The 18,643-nt window shown below is 33.5% G+C and overlaps 1 protein-coding gene across 2 annotated transcripts in view; it reads right to left on the reverse strand.

The window, feature by feature from the left end:
• Positions 1–18,643, reverse strand: part of LOC121126466 (uncharacterized) — an 82,087-nt gene that overhangs the window by 9,354 nt on the left and 54,090 nt on the right. The window contains exons 2-3 of one of the 2 annotated variants that reach the window (XM_040721796.2): positions 17,442–17,574; positions 17,291–17,381 (exon numbers count right to left, since the gene is read on the reverse strand). In XM_040721796.2, coding sequence (XP_040577730.1) covers positions 17,291–17,371 — 81 coding nt within the window. In that variant the 5' untranslated portion in view covers positions 17,372–17,381; positions 17,442–17,574. Of the gene's footprint in view, positions 1–17,290; positions 17,575–18,643 lie in introns of both variants that reach the window. The other variant, XM_040721795.2, reaches the window with a different exon arrangement.

An 18,643-nucleotide genomic window follows, 5' to 3' on the forward strand; every position in this document is an offset into this window, starting at 1 on the left:
AGCTATGGGAAATAAGCTATTTTTTGTTTGTTTTTTTCATCTGGCCTTTTTTATATAAATATTTAAAGGTTCTTATTTGAAGTAATAACTTTAAACTATAATGTTTATTTATTTATGCAAATTACTTTGTACATATAAAATAACCATGAAAGATAAAAGAAAAATCCCCTCACCAACGGCTTCTCCATGGCCGCTAGGATAATCAGGAAAAGTGAAAGCAACTTGAGACTATTCTCATCCAGGAAGATCCACAGCCAATATCATGACAGGAGGTTTGAGAGTCAACGTTTTGTAGCCCTAACCTGTATGTTTGGGCTATTTACCATCGTTTTTTATTGATTCTTTAATAGCCCCTGTCCTCTCAATTTTGAAAATAGAATACACCAAAAATGAACGAGGTAATCCTTACAATTTGAAGTTTTTATAGGACAAAAACAGCTTAGTAATTTTATGAAGTTTCATTAAATTAACTGTGAGTAGCCGTCAGAGGAAGAAAATAAACACTCATCAAACATTTTTTCAAGGCAACAAGATCACTAAACACAACAACATTGATTCATATACATTGTGTAAATTTGCGATGTTTGAACGTGGTGTAACTTGGATAGGTGCATTGTAAAGATATTGATCATCCAATTATTCCATTATCCTTGTGGGTTTTCATTAGAGACGCTTTAATTTTTTTGTCCGTTAGGGGAAAAACAACACCATATTTATTTATTTATCTTTGACATTAAGAAAATTGATTAGAATATATTTCCGCAAGGAGTAATATACACTTGATCAGCGATTGAAAATTATCCAAATATCCGCTCAATACATTTTCTGATTTTCATTACAAAATCATATTCAGTCATGAAGCCGATTTTTGACTCAAAGGCTTTGTTAATAAGCAAAATGTGCGTTATTGGTCAGGCAGCAATCCACAATTGATTCTTGAGACATCATTGCATCCCGAAAAGATTACTGTTAGGGTTGGACTTCATGCTGGAGGGATTTCGCCGTTGCACACTACTAACTTATTTTTTTGGTTCCCAATTATTTTCTTTGCGTTCATGTAAAGTCAATGGTCTACACCAATAAGCAGGCGACGTTAAAAAAACTCTGAGAAACGCAAGATTGTTGCATTATCGATCAACTTTTTGGATAAAGTGGTTCGAAAATTGGTTTGAGCTTCTTTAAACGTGCTCGTGGTAGTCATACTAGAGAAATCGATTTCATACATAAATGTATATGTTTATAAATTGTACTCAAGAAGTAAATTGGGATTTTTAAAAAAAAACTGTATATGTTAAATTTATAAAAAACGTTGAATCACTCTAAATAAAATCCCTTTACGTAGAACAATGTTAATTGCTTTTCTAACATTATTAATCTTATTATTTTTAAATTGATTAAAATCAATAAATTATGACTCATGGATTAATTACAAATAGAACAAAGGTTGTTCTATTTATGAATATAGCTTTGGATAATTTAAAGGGTGAGGATTTTAAATCTGGAATAATTGCAATCTCAATATGCTCATTTGATTGAGGAGCCCCAAAACTTTGAATGAATAAATACAAAATCATTAATATGTCTTCCGTATACGCACGTAGTTTGTCCATTATTGTACGCATCCGTCCCAGGCGTACACGCAAGGATGCAAATAACTCCATAAATAGTTATATTAAAGGGCTTAAACTGATGTTAACAGGTTTACTGTCATGATATAATTTTAAATTGATGTAGTTTGTCCAAATAGGCTAATTGAAACCGTATTTATTCAGGGAAAACCAAGATTTTTAAGACTTTTATGTCTTGGGTAAAGGAAATTTGGGCTCATAGCTCGTCGAATCTGATATTTGTATTATTTACAGTCTTTTTTTAGTATTCCTTTGATATGAGTTGAGAAAGTGTCACATAGCAACGTGTCCTTCCGGTAAGTAAAAATGAAATAAAACCAAAATGAACTTGATAATCCTAACAATTCGAAGGATGTTTGTAAGGAGAGCAGCTTAGCTTTTATAAAGTTCCATTAGATTAGCTGCAATCAATAAACGCATCTCCTACTTTGTAAATTGTACATACACCTATGATCAGTAAGAAGTCTTTCTTTTCGAATTCAACTCTCAAATTATTTTGTTACTATGTTGATACACATTTCCACCACCTATCTATGTTGACAATATCCCTCATTTCGTTTGGTTAGTTTGTGATTGACTGATAAAAAAATTAAACATAATTTATTGTGCTCCGCAGTTTTCTACTATAGGAAAAAAAGGAGAGAAAAAATCAATTTAGGGGAAAATTCGGGAAAAAACTTTTCAAAGAAAGTTTTTTCTTTTAAAATAGTTACCAATTAAAAAATTAGAAATTTGTAAGAATAATCAATCCATTCAAAGTTTTTAATTAATTACCTCTTTAATTGATTTATTCTTTCTAGTTGTGTCAATAGTAGAAATTTGCATTGCAAAGAAAAACACGTCTAATTTTTTTATTTATTAAACCAGGTGACCAGTGACCAGGTTTTATTACGCAACACGAGGGACAGTGAAACAAAATAAAAGTTTTTTTTAAAATTCCATGTCTCTAAGAATAAAAATATCCGGGCAGTAACAAAAAAGGCTACGCGTCTGACTGCTTACGACAACAAGAAATCATTTACATCTCATTCAACCAAGAAGAACCGAAAATTATATAACGATAATATGAGTGACTCCTGGCCGGCCTCAATGTTGCCCTCCTCTAGCCATCATGATAGTTTGGTGCGTTATGGACACGAACTTCATCGTCACCAGCTGCCAATATATATGATAATAATAGTATTTCAGCCATTCACAAATTGGTTTGGAGTTGTTTTGTCTGGATTCCATAAAATCAGGCTTTTTGTAATGATTGACCGCCATAATTCCGATTGTGCAACAATTTATATTTGGATTATTGAATATAGAATCAAAAAACTTCCATTATAAAAAATCGATCTAAAATATTCTATAAAAAACAAACTTTGCTGTAGTGCAACACAACATTACTGAGCTAGGGAAGATCCAACGTGTCACGTAAAAGTCCTCCATTGCCATTCTTTTGTGACAAAACGGCAAACTTTATGCTAATATATATGTATAACTAATTTAAAGAGAAAATATTTAGCGTTCAAATGAACTCTAGCGTGTCTCTTTATGTCTAAAAGTACGGTATTGTCAAGCATTTGAGTGATTTTGATCATTTTTAGTTTGACACCTTAGGAAAAGTGTTTTTTTTTACAGCCTTAGTTAGTCTGTCTAGTCCTAGGACCGGTACTATCAGTCCTTGGATTTTTCACTGTGAATGTCGATGTTTTATTAAGACAAATAAGAAGTATGCAATATGTATTAAGAGCATTGACCATATCTTGTAAAAACTGATCCTGTTTCGCAATAATACAATATAATATGGACATAATATATTTTTACTGATTCTATAGTTTATTTATTTACATAACGAAATTTGTAGTTAAAATAAGGAGAAACCCCCTCAACGACGTCATGAAGGATCGATTTTACCTTCTTTAAGAGCTGAAAAGCCACAAAATATGACCTATGATCCCCAGGAGCAATTATACTCGTAAGTTCAAGTATGGACAAAGTTTGAAGTCATCAAGGCCATACATGCAGCTGGGAAAGGTCACTGCCAGATCGATTAGTCTATGGGGTACTACGTAAAGAGTATTCAAAAGGTCATCAGGTCTCTCAAGCAATGTGGCAAACCAACCCTCAGGCTCTTATAGACAATATCAGAAGGGCCTGAGCCACTGTCTGGGACACGTTCAAAATCACTTCATGTAGTTATATTTAATTAAAAATTTAATATTTTGAGTCCCCACTCTGTTAATTTGAGAATCAAATTAGGTCTGAATTTGGAATGATGAAATAATTGTTTTTTTTTATCAGACCAAGTAATAGTATATTTTGTTACATTTGTTAGAATAATCCTTCTTTCAGTTACAATAATATAATATGCATTTACTAAAGAAAGTAAAAAAAGAAACAATCCATCAAAAGTATTTTTTCTTATATAATATTTACTTACTTATTTTTTTTTATATTCGACATGATAAACTTTGACAGAGAAATATATTATTTATTTATTTATAATGATAATGGGAAGAGTATATTTAATATAGATAGTTACTCACATTATTATGAGCATAGTAGGGGCGACGGGAAGACTTTTGCAAAACCTTTTTCTCCTGTGTTAATAACTCCCAGCTGGTTGGACTTACTAAGTACTCGAAAAGTGACAAACTTTTTGGTGTGATAGTTTTAAGTAGTTTCTATTCATCTCTTTAGTTAAGAATAAAGAGTTTAAAGTGGAAAATGACAGACATTAGAAAGATCTAGTCTGCTCCAACATTCTTTTAGTCGGTATTTCTGGCCAAGACATCATAGTGTCCATGCCCATGTCAAACTCGGGTGAGAGTCCTTTGATCATAGCCTTCCCTTTTTTTCCTCAATTACTTTTTTGACAGCCTCTACAGTCACATTTAGCCTTGCTAAACGTGACCTAACCATCTCAGGAGCCTTAGCAATCCCCTGGTACAGGATTTGGTAGACAGTCTGACTTGAAACAGCTGATTTCAGCCAATGTCTTACCCCGGGGAGAAGGGACTGAAATGGATTCCCCCTGCTCCATCTGAGTCGTTGGATTCATGTTTGCCATAATAATAATCATAATGAAATGCTTGACCACTCTGTTTTATAGATATTTTCTAAATGTCAATGGATTCACTGATTGCCTGATATGAGCCAATTACAAGGCTACATCATTTTTAACGGCAAATTTAAAAGTGATTCATTTTAAGAGAAGACACTTTTATTTGCGTGTGCTCCTTAAAGGGGTAGAATAACCAGGAGGGATGGTTAGCAAAGGATTCTGAATGTTTGGAGGTTTGGGAATTTCTTTTATGAGAAAATTTAGTAAACTGTAGTTTACTAAAGTGCAATTTGAACCCAATTCATGGTCTTGAAATGAATATATATGAAAAAGAAAATATATTTTTAACTATACGTAAAATATGTGTTAATGTAGAAGCATTGTCTATATTAATTGTTTAAATTAGACAAAAGAGTGGTTAGACTATGCTTGTTTTAGAGGGGATAGATTCAAACCATTTTTATTGAGGGGGTTGATGGGGTCTCTCAACAACTCGAGGACTGGTTAACATTTCAAGTCTTTTTTGGACTACGAGTAGCTTTGAAGATCGATATGGGAGTTAAGCTTCCCAAATTTTTTGATTATTTTTCTCTCTTTCTTCATGACAGCCGCTTGTAACTCATATAATGAAGCGCTATCACAGCAAAATACTCTTCCTACTGTCGAAAATTGTACTTTGTCAATTTCCCTTTTTTTTAAACATGTCCATAATGTTGATGGACAAACATGTCCATAATGCTGGACAAACATGTCCATCTCAGAAGCATTATGGACATGTTTGTCTATCAACATTTATGTAAGTCGTGCGTATTTTTTTAGCTGGTCCAGTTTTGGTGATTTATTGAATTAATACAGGTGTGCGCGTCTAAAACTGAACACTCCTTTAAATTTTACAGTTTGAGGGCTTGACAAGGGGTTCTCTTGTAGACCTGAAGGTCCATATTTTTCTTAACTAGCCGGTTCCTGGTCCTTCTGCTGACGTTGAACTCCCTGGAGAGGCCACTGACGGTGACCTTGCCTATCTTGTCCTCGACATTCTTTTTCACGGAAGCAACCATTTTGTCCGACCTTCGAGGCCTTGACTTAGATCTTGTGGTCGCCTCAGGAACCCTTTTGGCTACCATGCTGTAAACGGTGATGTGGCTGCAGTTCAGAACCTAGACAATTTCAGTGGGAGTTTTTCCCCGGACAGAAAGTTCCAAAATTGTAACTCAACGCCTCTCCATATTATCGGCTGTTGTTTACCTGTTGCTCTTTAGATTTTGCTGGAGTTTTGTTTATAACTAGTCCAGATCCTTGCCCCGAACTATAAATCGGTTTCAACTCAATAAAATCACGAATATGTGCATGGGATAAAATTTAAAGGAGTGTTCAGTTATAGACGCACACATCTGTAATCTGAAGAAAGAATTTTCATATCATACACTGTTCTCATAATTATTTAATTGGGTGAGTAGTCAACTTCCTTTCCTTCATATATTTGATTGTATTGTCCAAGACGGTTTTCATTACTCTTGAGGATTAAATATAAAGTAACTACATGTGGGTATGCTCATAAAAGACAAAGAAGAACACTGTGGATATTTTTTGTCCTTGATTACTCTCACGGCTCCTTGCAGCTAATTTAATGAAACGTAATTACTCTAAAGCTACTTCCTCAAAAAAAAAAAATCAAATTGTAAGGATTATCATCTCCATTTTAGCTTTTCTTTAGCATAACAACAACGCTTAGAATAGACAATTATAGTCAAACAATCTCATTTGTAGCTTCTTTTAGCTCGCCCGTTTTTTGGGGGCAGCATACCAAACAGTGTCTTTTCTTTTCTGTAGCTGTTGTCATTATTATTTAATTCGTACCAAGGGGTCTTCCTTTCTTACTTCCTTCAATAACCTTTTCTTCAGGATTTGTTGCGGTGTTATAATTGTAAGTCCTTGTTTACCTCCTTCACCCATCTCATAGCTGATTGTAGCTCATCGAATGAAATATTATGAGAGCTAAGCTGCTGCTGCTCTCCCCCAAACAATTAATCAAATTGTAAGGCTTACTAAGATTAGACCATCATGTAATCGGGCTTGCTAGAATTTTCAATCTGATGTATTGGACCAATTGATGGGCAAGATTGACGGATTTTGACAAAACACGTAACCAATTATAGTCTATGACGTCACTATTTCTATAATTTTAAATTTAATGTATCGTACCGACTGCAAGGCAAGACAAACAGATTTTGACTAAGCACGCAACCACTTATACACTATGACGTCAATATTAAAAGCGTTGTGGAAGTCAAGCATCAGTCATACAGGCGTTATGGCATAACCTTGTATTTCTATTAACCTTGAGGGTTAACATGTGAGCTTGGGTTTATTTTTTAAATGGCAAAAAGGGCAAAAAACAAGGCCTGTTTTTTTTTTGAATTGTGAACTTAAAGAATGAATTTTCTTTTCCTCAGGTTAAGAATCCTAGTTTGATTTTCTATCAAGGACTCACTTCTACAGCGTACCTCAAAGAAAAAGTTTCCAGATACACTCCTATATGGAACCGGGCCAAAGAAATCATAGGCCAAAAGTAGGAGTTTAATACAAATAAAGCTCTCTGGCCTTTTTTTTTTTAAATTGTGAGCTTGAAGAATGAATTTTTTTTTCCTTAGCAGATGTCATTATTATTTAATTCTTGAATATCGAACATCCTTTCCGAAATCGATTCAATTATATTCAAAACCTGTTTGAACGTTAGTGCATGCCCAACAAAAGGCGGAGATTACCCTTGAGGATTTGTTGCGACTCGGAGAAGAATAGAGGAATAATGATTGCACATGTCTTTCTTTGTTCATTGTAGCTGATTTATTACGAAACATTCTTCAAATTGCCTGTTTTTTCATCTTCATTTTTGTTTCTTTTTTTTTAACTTGCCACACGATTTTCATCACGATGTCGATTTTATGGCTCGTCCTAGAAAAAGGGACGGCTCCTGAAACAGGTCTCATCTTGCAACTGTTCTCAGTCTTCCTAACTATATACAAACTAGATCCCTTTCTCTCGACATAAATATATGACATTTATTACTTACAAATATGAAAGTTTTTATTTTATTTTTTCAAATATTATTACTGCGACAGTTTTTTCCTTAATTTCTACTTATACATATATATATATGGTCAAATTGTCCTCGTTTTTTAATAGCATATAATATGTAATATACAGGGTATACATAATACTATTCTTGAAGGGATTACATTATTATTATATGTATACGTAGAGCCTATTAATAAGTCCTACAATTTATTTTTAGATCCTAGTCATTTGATAAGAAAAATATAAAATATTTATGTTGATAAAAGTACGTTTGATAAAAGATGACCAAAGTCATGTCCCAAGAATAACAATAATACTACGATTAGAGATGTAGAAAATATGATTTGCCGGAAGGAGCGTTGATAAGACCCCAAATAATGAAGACTCCTGCTTATAAACATGGATGAAAATAATTATGTGTTAGTCATGATACCGAGTGGTCCATTTAATTTTGAACACTTCCTGTTGTGTCGTATCACTAAGACCGTAAGTATCTTAAGCGGTTTTTTTATATAAATGTAATTAAGTTTGAAATTGCCGATAAATATCCTGGCAGGCTAGTTACTGCCAGGTTGTATGACCTTTGCTACCGGGCCGTGCAAAATTATTTACCGATGATGTAAATATACTTTTTAAGAGGTTTTGTGGCAACCAATCTGATTGTTTCGTATTTTTACTGTTAAAATAAACAAAAATCCTTCCTGTGAGAGCGTAACAACTTCCACACGTGAGACCATGTCCAATCAGGAAACAAAGAAGATCGAAATTGCAGCCTCCTCCAAGCGGGAGCGCCTCATAAAAACATTAAGGAACAGGTTGGGACCTTGTTGAAGACAATTTACAACGTTTCCAAGCGCTTGGAGGCTAGGGGTGATCTCAAGCATTCCCCTGGGGTGGCAGGACGTCCACTGTCTCAACAAGGCAAGTAAAGGCGGTGTTCAAGAGGACTCCCAACAGGTCCATTGCCGACATGGCCAGAAAGACGGGAACGTCGATATCAACTGTTTCAAGGGCATTGAAAAGGGCTGGAGGAAAGTCCCTGAGGCGTACTGAACGCCCCCTGCTAGCTGAACGTCAGCGAGAAGTCAGACTTGAGCATGCCAAGAAAATCTTGAATGATATCAAGAGCTCATCTGGACGCATCATCATTTTTTTAGATGAGAAAACTTTTACGGTGGATCCTGTTTTCAACAGGCAAAATGACCGTGTTGTGAGCTTTGGAGATGTGCAAGATAAGCACCATGCTTCGGTGATGATGTTGGGTCTTGTGGCCTCAACAGGAAGGCCATGAAGCCGGTATGGTTCCCACTGGCTACAGATTAACAGCGGAGGATTATGTGAAGATTCTGGCGTCCAAGGTCCTTCCGTGGATCAAATCCATTGTTGGCAACTCTCCTTGGGGTTTTCAACAAGATGGAGCACCCGCCCACGCTTCCAAGAAAGCTCAGGAGTGGCTCAAGGACAACATGAATTTTTTGCCCAAGGACTACTGGTTCCCTCAGAGCCAAGATCTGAACCCACTAGACTTCCCTATCTAGGCGCACGTGGAGACCAAGGCCTGCAAAAAACGACACAAGAACATAAATGTCTTAAAGGCTGCTGTCAACAAGGCCTGGGCCTCCATGGACGCCGATTACATCCAAAAAGTCTGTGGCAGCTTCAGACGTCGCCTGGCCAGTGTCATTGAGTCAAATGGTGGCTACATTGATTAAATTTGATCACACACTATTTTATTATTCTAAAAATGTATGAATAAATTGTTTCTCAAGTCATTCAAATGTCATTATTGTCTGCGATATGTTCTGAACAAAAGTCGGTAAATAATTCTGCACAGGGCCCGGTATAAAGAGTTACACATAATAAGTTTCTTCCCGTCTTTCATTCTCTTTCCATTGGTAACGTCACTCCAATTTGAATTTTAGAATTCAGCAATATATAATTCATTAATTCAAAATAGAATTTGAATAAAATTAATACAATAAATCGAGGTCTGCCTCAGCACTCTTAATCATTAATGAAACCTCCCTGGAACTGGCAATGGCGGCTTCCAAGCGGAGGCGTAAGGCCTGACACACCCTATGCATGTAGTCCTCCGTTATTATGTCCAAGCTCTGGGTGACAGTGGCTTTGAGGGCGTCGGTGCTTGGATGATAGACACTACAGGGGTTGGAATCAAGGCTGCACAGTACCAAAAGTGTCAGGAAAGAGTTCAAAAAAACTTGTGGCCTCTCCACCCTCACAAGGCTCTTTCTACCCACTTTTTTAATAACTCTTTTGACAGTATGGTGTGAAATTGTGAAATTTCTTGCGTGGCCCCTCATGGAATGAAGGGGATTGACCTGCCCTGTATTGTTTAACTCATCTCTGTCCTTTTTGACAGAGCCCTTCTTCCTCTCCAACGTTTCAGACTTTCTGACGGGCCAGACTGTGGTCCTGGAGACGACCAACTACTAGAAGTGCGCAAATGGAAATTCGTCGATCACGTTCAAGTGTCCTTTTCTGGACTTGTACCTAAGCTAGAGAGGTCGGGTTGGTTTTGTTTTGTAACTATTTGTTTCTGGTTTCATATATTGAAAAATGAATTACTTTCAATCCCTCAACCTTTATTAATTATTGAATTTGAAAGTGATCAGATTTCAATGGATCCCCCTGTATAGGAAGATAGACACGTCGGTCATCAATTCTACTCCGAGTCCATCAATGACTTGCACTTAATCTTCATTATTGTTACTCTTCGAGCTAAAGCATTCCTGCATATAATTCAAAGGTTTAGTGTTATTTTGTCAAAACTCAAAAAATAAAAATGTAAATATTGTTGCCAATACGTCATCCTAATACCCTGATATTTAGTTATAATATTTAGGAATTGAAAAATATAGAATAAAGGAATTTATGACATCTATCAAGTAAAAAGGAAATTTTGATGTTGTTTCTTTAAAATTATCAATTTGAATCCAGTTACAGAATTTTTAATTATTAAGTATTATAGATGAAACAGATGTATGGGAACAATATATTAACAATCTTTCCATTACTTGCCCCAAAGTAGGATTTTTTATTTGCAAGCTTGCAGTTAATAAATATATATTCTCTCTTGGTACCGCGTATAAAGCGCATTTTTGTAGACATTTCCAATCTTTTTAACTAATGAAATCACGTTTACAACAACTATCAATAAAACTTTCAAGACACGACTTTTTATTTACTATTCCTTAATTTTTAGTCGTTGATATATATATATATATAAAATACTGTTCAGGTCCCAACTAAAAAGGGGCTCACACGCGTTCTTTGTCTTCTTTTGTATATATCTTATGTTCAGGTTGTAACTCAAAACAATTACAATTGTTATAGGTCATATTTGATACAATTCTAAAAAATAGGCTGAAGAAAGGAATTATTTTTCATAATGCCCTTCTCGTAGAAGCCCTTGTCTCTATTGGAAACAAAGTCGGACAACCAATTTTCACAGGCCTCTATTGCAGTCAATTTTGTATTTCCAAGTGCGTTGACTATAAACAGGAAAAGGTGGTAGTCACTTGGTGCCAGGTCTGAATGGTAGAGTGGATGCGTAAAGACTCCCCATCCTAGCTTCCGGAGCTTCTTGAAATAAAAAAAGATTGTAGTATGCATTCACAACTTTATAACCTCTTATCGTATACTCCGATGTGACCAAATTTGAACAAGATATATTTAGTTAAAAAAAGAAGCGGGAAATACAAAAATTACTTTTTTTCGAACCTGATATAATTATTTTCCCCTTGTTATTATCTCAGTTCAGCTCTTTCCCAAGGTGCCTTTTATTTGTTTGTTTGTTATACACAAAACTTAATTTATAATAAGAATAATGATGATGAGGCTGAAAACGAGGAGGCTGATAATTTCAAAGGGATTATACCTAAATAAACGTGTATATAAAATGTACATGGGTTGTTTAATATTCCCAAGAGAAATTTGGTCGTGGTGGTTGTTAGCTCAACGGTATGTGTATTTACAATCTACATTCATGTTTGTATTTATCAGGAACCTCCTTTGGTCTTCCTTATTTCTTCTTCTTCTATCAATCGTATTCTCTATTGACTAGGGTTTATCTCTCAGGTTCCCGTTTTCCCGGGTTTTATCGTAATTTTAGACTTACATTAATTTTCTTGGTAATATTTTAATTATATATAAATATTAGAATTTTTTTTTTTTTTTCATCGTGATGGTAAACATATTCATTTTTGTTTTATAGAGTTTTTAAAAATGATACATGATAGGTGGCATCCCCGGTTTTGAATAAACCGAATTTCAGTATTTTAATATTTTAGTAATTAGTGATTTTCATAGTTTTTTTTTGTTTCTCATGAAATCATTTTAAATTGAGAGGTTATAGAGAGAACAAAAAGATGCTACATATTATCTTTGATGGTTATATATGATTTATTTATTAAAAAAAGAATTATTGGCACTAATTTTAGTTCTTTAGTATGATTATTTGTGGAGACATTTGTCTTTGAAGAATTTTACAAATTTGAAATTATGAAATTGAATTGAAAAGAATCATGTTTTTATGCTACAAAATGAATCAATTAAGGGATTTTTATAAATTACACACAAAAAAAAAAAAAAAAAAACACCAAAAAAACAAACAGAACAACATCTCAAGAGCAAAATATCAATTAGTTAATTTTTAGAAATGTTTTTGTTAAAATATTTTTGGTAATATTTATTTTTATAATATACGTTAATACATAACGTATTTTTTCCGAAGACAATGACATAAGTTTTATAAGGTAAAAAATGATTTCTTTTATTTACAACGTGCATTCGTTGCTTAAGCATAAAATTTGAGCACCTGAAACAGTTGTGCATGCAGAGGACTAACGTTTGTTTGTTATTCTAGTGGCTAGCCAGAAGTGTTAGGCATCAGTTTAAAGAAAATGGCCTGGATTTACAAAGTATTTATTCCCCAATCGTAGAAAAAGGAGAGTGTTCTTGATGAAATCGGCGCTGGACGAGATAATGTTGAGATTGGAACCTTCTTAAACATAGACAGGTAATTTGTTGAGAGAGCCATGAATCGATTTGATGGTCACAATGTCCACCAATTTTTTTCTGTTGATTGGAGCCATAAGGAAAGAAGGTCACATGATTCCACCATATTTTATTCCCAGTGGCCTCAAAGTCATGCCACCTTTTTTTTTTGTATGTATGTCGAGGGGTTAGCATTAGGAATGTAGAGGGGACAAACGTCTCAAAAAATAATTAAAAAGAGCTCAAAAGAATCTTGCAACGGAGTAGATGGGTTTCTTTCATTGATGGAACCAAAAGTGGTCTGTCTCTCCACCCTCATGAAGCTCTGTCCACCCACTTTTTTGTTAGCTCTCTGGACAATCTCGTGTGAAACCCTGAGATTTCTTGCATAGACCTTAATGTACTTGAGGGGATTGTCCAAAGATGTTTTCTTTAACTCCTCCGGATCTATTTTAGCGTTTTGAAGAGAGTTTTCTTCTTTGGGACTTGCTGATGGCTTAGACGGACATCCTGAGACACCCATCTGCTGGGAGTGCACAAATGAAAATTGGTTTTCTATTCCCACGTAGTTGCCAATAGTATTTAATTCCTGAGTATTGAACATCCTTTTCTAAATAGATTTAATTTAAATATTCAAAGCCTGATCAAACATTTGCGACTGCTCATAAAAGACAGAAAGTAACCTTGAGGATTTGTTGTGGAGTTAAACTCTAAGTCCTTGTCAGACTCAGAGTGGTATTGGAGATTCACATCGGAGTAATTCCTACCAATGAGCTTGTATATTTCCCCCCTTCTCTCTTGCTACTGCTGATTGCAGCTGATCTCCTTCAAAACATTCCTTAAATTGTCAGGGCTACAATGTTGATTTTTCTTTTTTTTCGCCAGGGCAATTTTCTGAGCACGTGTTTCTGTTCCTCCTTATTTAAAAAAAAATTACGTATCAGGCTGGAAGGATCACTATAGTTTATATTTAGGTATGCTGCTAATCTGTAGAATTTTGTCCATGTTTAAAAAAAAAAGAAAACCAAAAAACAACATGATAATCCTACAACTTTGGAGACTGCTTTAGAGCAGAGCAGTTTAGCTATCAGAAAGTTTAATTCGATCAACTACAAGCTATTACATATACATATTAATATACAACTATTAAACGCCATGGCAGTGCCCCAGTTTATTTTCGGTTAATACTTTAACATACCAGCAAGCAATATTTTTTGAATATTTGGTAATCTCTGTCAGCAGATATGTCTTTTCTTATAGCTACCATAAGGGATTATGTCATTCTATCAGCCATAGTTTGGTCGCTCACTGCAATTTAGATAATTTTTCTATACCTAATCATGTATTTGAAGGACACCATTCTTAAAAGTTCAACCATGGTTAGTTAGGTGTATGTGCCTTAATATAACTTGGATTTCAAACAATGAGATAGAAAGTCAATGGACTGTTTGTCAATCCCTAGATCCATTGGACGACTAAAAATCAATGGATCCTATAGAATCCATAAAATAATGGAGCACACACAAAGCTATTGCTTATTGGGGAGCTTGTAACTAATTAGAAAGCTTCCCACAAAGGCTATGCTTCCTATTTTGCATCCCTTTATACTTCTTCTTAATCTCTGAATGTCTGTCACTTGTAGATAATATTAATTAGATAGAGACTCACTTTATATTTTGTTACAAAAATAATAGAATATATCCATGTATATATTTAATTGTGTTCCCAATTTTCATTTGTCTAAGAATAAAAACAAATATTTGTCTGTTTGGAGTGTCCTTCAGCTCACTTCTTCTTTAAGTGGCCAACTCCTTATATGTATTGAAGAACAAAAAAGATCATTTATTCAGACTACTAACTAAGTTCCTGTGTTTTTCAGAGTTACAATATGACTTTTTTAAAGGAGAAAGCGGGCTTCCAAATATGTATATCGTGCGTCTATACGATTATAAATAAATATATGAGTTTGGGTTAGAGTACCTTTCAAGGAGACTCCCTAAATAATCAACAAACAAAAGTTAATTGATACAGAATGGGTACATTAAATCCTGAAAATTTAAAGATAATATATTTTACAATTTATTTACCAAAATAATTCAACAATTTTAACCTGAGTCTGGGACAAGCCTTGCTGAGGAACTTCTTCACTGTGTTGGCTACTCCCTCGAGAATGGAGGCCTGCAAGGAGTCAACAGTTTTATGTAAAGGTTTATTGGATAATCTTTCCAAGATTCCCCACTAGGGTGAAGCTTATTTTAAATTTGATAACTGTTGAGCTCCGAGGATCCCAAAATATGTAAATTTGAAAGGATTTACAATAATATTTAGAAATAGCTCAATGGCTCCAAAAATTTTCAACTGTACGAATTTTTTTTCAAAAGTGAGTGCTTTGAACTAAGCACTTCGTGTTAGATCAAACCTTATTACAGGAAGTTATTAACTAAACGAATTTGCTATTAAAATATGCATTAGTTTTTTAGTCACTGATTTGAAATATAAATAATTAAGGTTCTATTTCAGCAAGAGTATTTGGTTCTAGAAGGTCAATTTCAGCAGTAATATCGATTAATATTTATTTCACTTGAAGGGGAAGTTTATCGAGGCTCTGTGTTTCCAATTTTTAAGTTCCGTGATAATGTGATTATATTCTATAAAAAAAAAATAAGCAAATAAAAATTATTAAGGATTGAGTTTTTATATATTATAATGTTAACTTCTTATTGATTTTTTCGCCGTACCCGATATATGGTAAGGACGTATTGGCTAGAATTACTACGATGTACATCCTAAATTCTATTCTGTGATTTGCAATTTAACTCCCATGCAAAGTTGTCAACAGATACTATTCTTTTGAAATACACTCATGAGGATTTAGACAATTTTTCCGTCTTTGGTTACGATGTTCTTTCTTCAAGAAAGTTAAATCATAATGACAAAAGCATTGGAAATCAAATAGCCCAATAAACAAATAAACAACTAGAAAAGCCGTTCCCGCATTTTAGGACATGTTATATAAACTTTTATATATAAATAAAAATTGGATGTCTGGTAATAAAAAACTAAGTATAGCCATTAGAAAAGCAAAAACAAATGATCTCTTTCTGCTTTTTTATTTATTTCGTCATAGGTGGGCGAACATTTCCCTTGAAAATAATAATGCTGGTCTATTTTTGGTGTAAATGGATTGAGAAATCCATAATGAAATAAATATATATATGAATTTGAATATAATTAAGATATTTTCCCTGCACTAAAGTCATGTTAAATGTACAAGATTCTTTTCTTTATAGCAGCAATTCATTTTCTTTCACCAAAATCATATAACAGGCAGCTGTTATTAACAAGGGCCTTAATAAAGTAATATCATATGTTTCCCACTCCTATTCCCCTCCCACTCTTATACAAATCCCATTTCTATGCATGTATAAGCAAATATAATGATTCAATGCCATAAAAATAATTGGGTCAGTCCATTTTATGATACTTTGTTCAGTATCGATATATTATAATAAGAATCGTTCGATAATATCATTAAAGAATAAAAATTCTTATGATATTCCAATTATTCACAAATCAAGTAAGTTTCTTTTGTTATAAACATTTTAAAAAGGAGAAACGTTATTCATTTTTAACCAAAACCCTTAAAAAATGGTAGTGATGTAACCTTTAAAAAATTCATTTTCTGAGTATTGGATGGATGATCACAAAGCAAATATTTTAAATTAGCATATTTTTTTTTTTGCATAAATAAACCAACTTTTATGCAGACTATTAAGTTCCTCATCCGTCAGATCTCTTTATCTTTTTTTTTTCAGAAGAACAAAAGAGAAAATTAAATTGAAATATTTTTCAACTGGACGTAGTTTTTTTTTGTTGTCGTTCGTGTTACAGAACAGGGGTTCGAGTTATATTTCCCTCTCCACTCAATTCTGCCGTCTACTTTGAACAAATCCACCGTTTGAATCTGGCGATCGAACAGAAGCAGCCATTATTGGTAAATAGGAGATAACAAGACATCATCAAGGCTGCACATATCTTGGATGACGTACCTGAAGCTCTGGTAACCCAAATGGGAAGTTCTTATGCATTATTCCGATAGTTCCGAACTGACATCAAGTCACTACGGGCTGTTCATGTGTTTAGCAACGTGTTTGAGGCTACAAATTTGGAATCAATAGACGCCTGTGAGAATTTGTTGTCCGAGTTTTTTTGCCCATAGGGACAAGGGTTTCTACGAACAGAGTATTATGAACTTGGATTATCCTTGGCAAAAAGTCTGTAGAGCCTAAGCGGAGTTATGTCTCACTAAAGTTCGAATATCATTTATAACGTGCTTTTTGCTCGCAAAAGTCCCCAATTTCAACCATGGTTTTTTGTATCACGGATACACTCCTTTACCAAAAATGATCAAAATCGCTGATGGCGATGTCGTGAGAGTGTATACACTTGACATGGAATGCCCCAATGACAATCAATGATCATATTTTTAAAGTAGGATAATAATATTTAAGAAATAATTTACCTTTAATTTTTTTCCATCATAGCGCCACATGCGAGCACCATTTGTTCCATTCGTGACAGACTGTCCCTTTCGAATCCCCATGTCGTTTTTTCTTTGGAGAAAAATTATTAATAAATTCTTTAACTTCTGTCTTTTTTTCTTGACCCTTTACTTATGTAGATATATAGCTGTATACTTCTTATTTCACTAAAGGACAATTCGATGGACGGAGTAAAGAACTTTTTTTTTCCTTGTTCGCTTTTTTCTTTCTTTTGACCTTTTCTTTTAATTTGTTTCAAAATTATCTATAATATAAAAAAAGAAGAAAATATAGACATATTATTGTTAAACTTATATGTGGGCCGTCAACGCAAAAGTGAGCCCCCTTAAAGGACATAAAATGGCTTTCCGGTTAATTGATTCATAAATGGATATATTTTATTCAAAAGTGGTCACATTGGGGCTATTATGTGTCTCTTAAATCAAATAAGGGTTTAAAAGTATAGAATAAATTACTTTATATTTTATCTCATACCAGAAATTAGAAAAAAAAGACCTATAGCTACTTAAATATACCTGAAATATTTTCCCGTATAAATATATATTATATATATCAAAATAAACAAATATATTTGGATTTTATCGTGTTCTTGATTCGTGTTTTTATGTTGACGTTCCACATGTACCTTAGGACAAAATATCAGCGATTTTTTCACAAATGATTCTTAATGAACATTTGGGTGTTCTCCTAATTATTAGTGATGGGACAATTAATCGGAATTGAGTGTTTTTTCTGGATTCGGAGCGGCATTTGGAAAATAATTTTTAATTAGCGATTTTGATTCTTATTTGTAACCGATATTGAACTATTTATTGGTTTTGTAGGTGCTGAAAAAAACAAAAATAAAAAAGAATATAGGTCCCTCCAAAATGAAGGAATAATATTTTTTGTATTTAAAAAAAAATATCCCCCCAATATTAAGGAATTTCTGTTTTATTAATAGAAATGAGAAAATTTCATTTTCAGTTTAAAAAACAAATTAAATATTTAAAACTTAATTTAATTTTTCAATATGTTTTTCAAAAATTGAATGTTATGTGAATAATTATGTATTTCGATTTTTTTTTACAAGACTTTATACAAGGAATTTAATTTTTAAAATTGTTTTATCAAAATAATTTATATTCGAAATATAATTTTTGAATTTTTTTTCCATTTTTTTTACTTGAGAACAGCTGTTGATTTTTGAAATTGTTATTTTTTTGTGAATAGTGGTAAATTAAAAAAAAATCATTTTCGAATTGTATATTTAATATTTTTTTTCTTAATATTTTGATATTGGAAATATCTTTTGAAAAAAAATCCCCTCCCGA

Source organism: Lepeophtheirus salmonis, chromosome 11 (genome assembly GCF_016086655.4).
Source record: "Lepeophtheirus salmonis chromosome 11, UVic_Lsal_1.4, whole genome shotgun sequence".
NCBI classification, from domain to species: domain Eukaryota; kingdom Metazoa; phylum Arthropoda; class Copepoda; order Siphonostomatoida; family Caligidae; genus Lepeophtheirus; species Lepeophtheirus salmonis.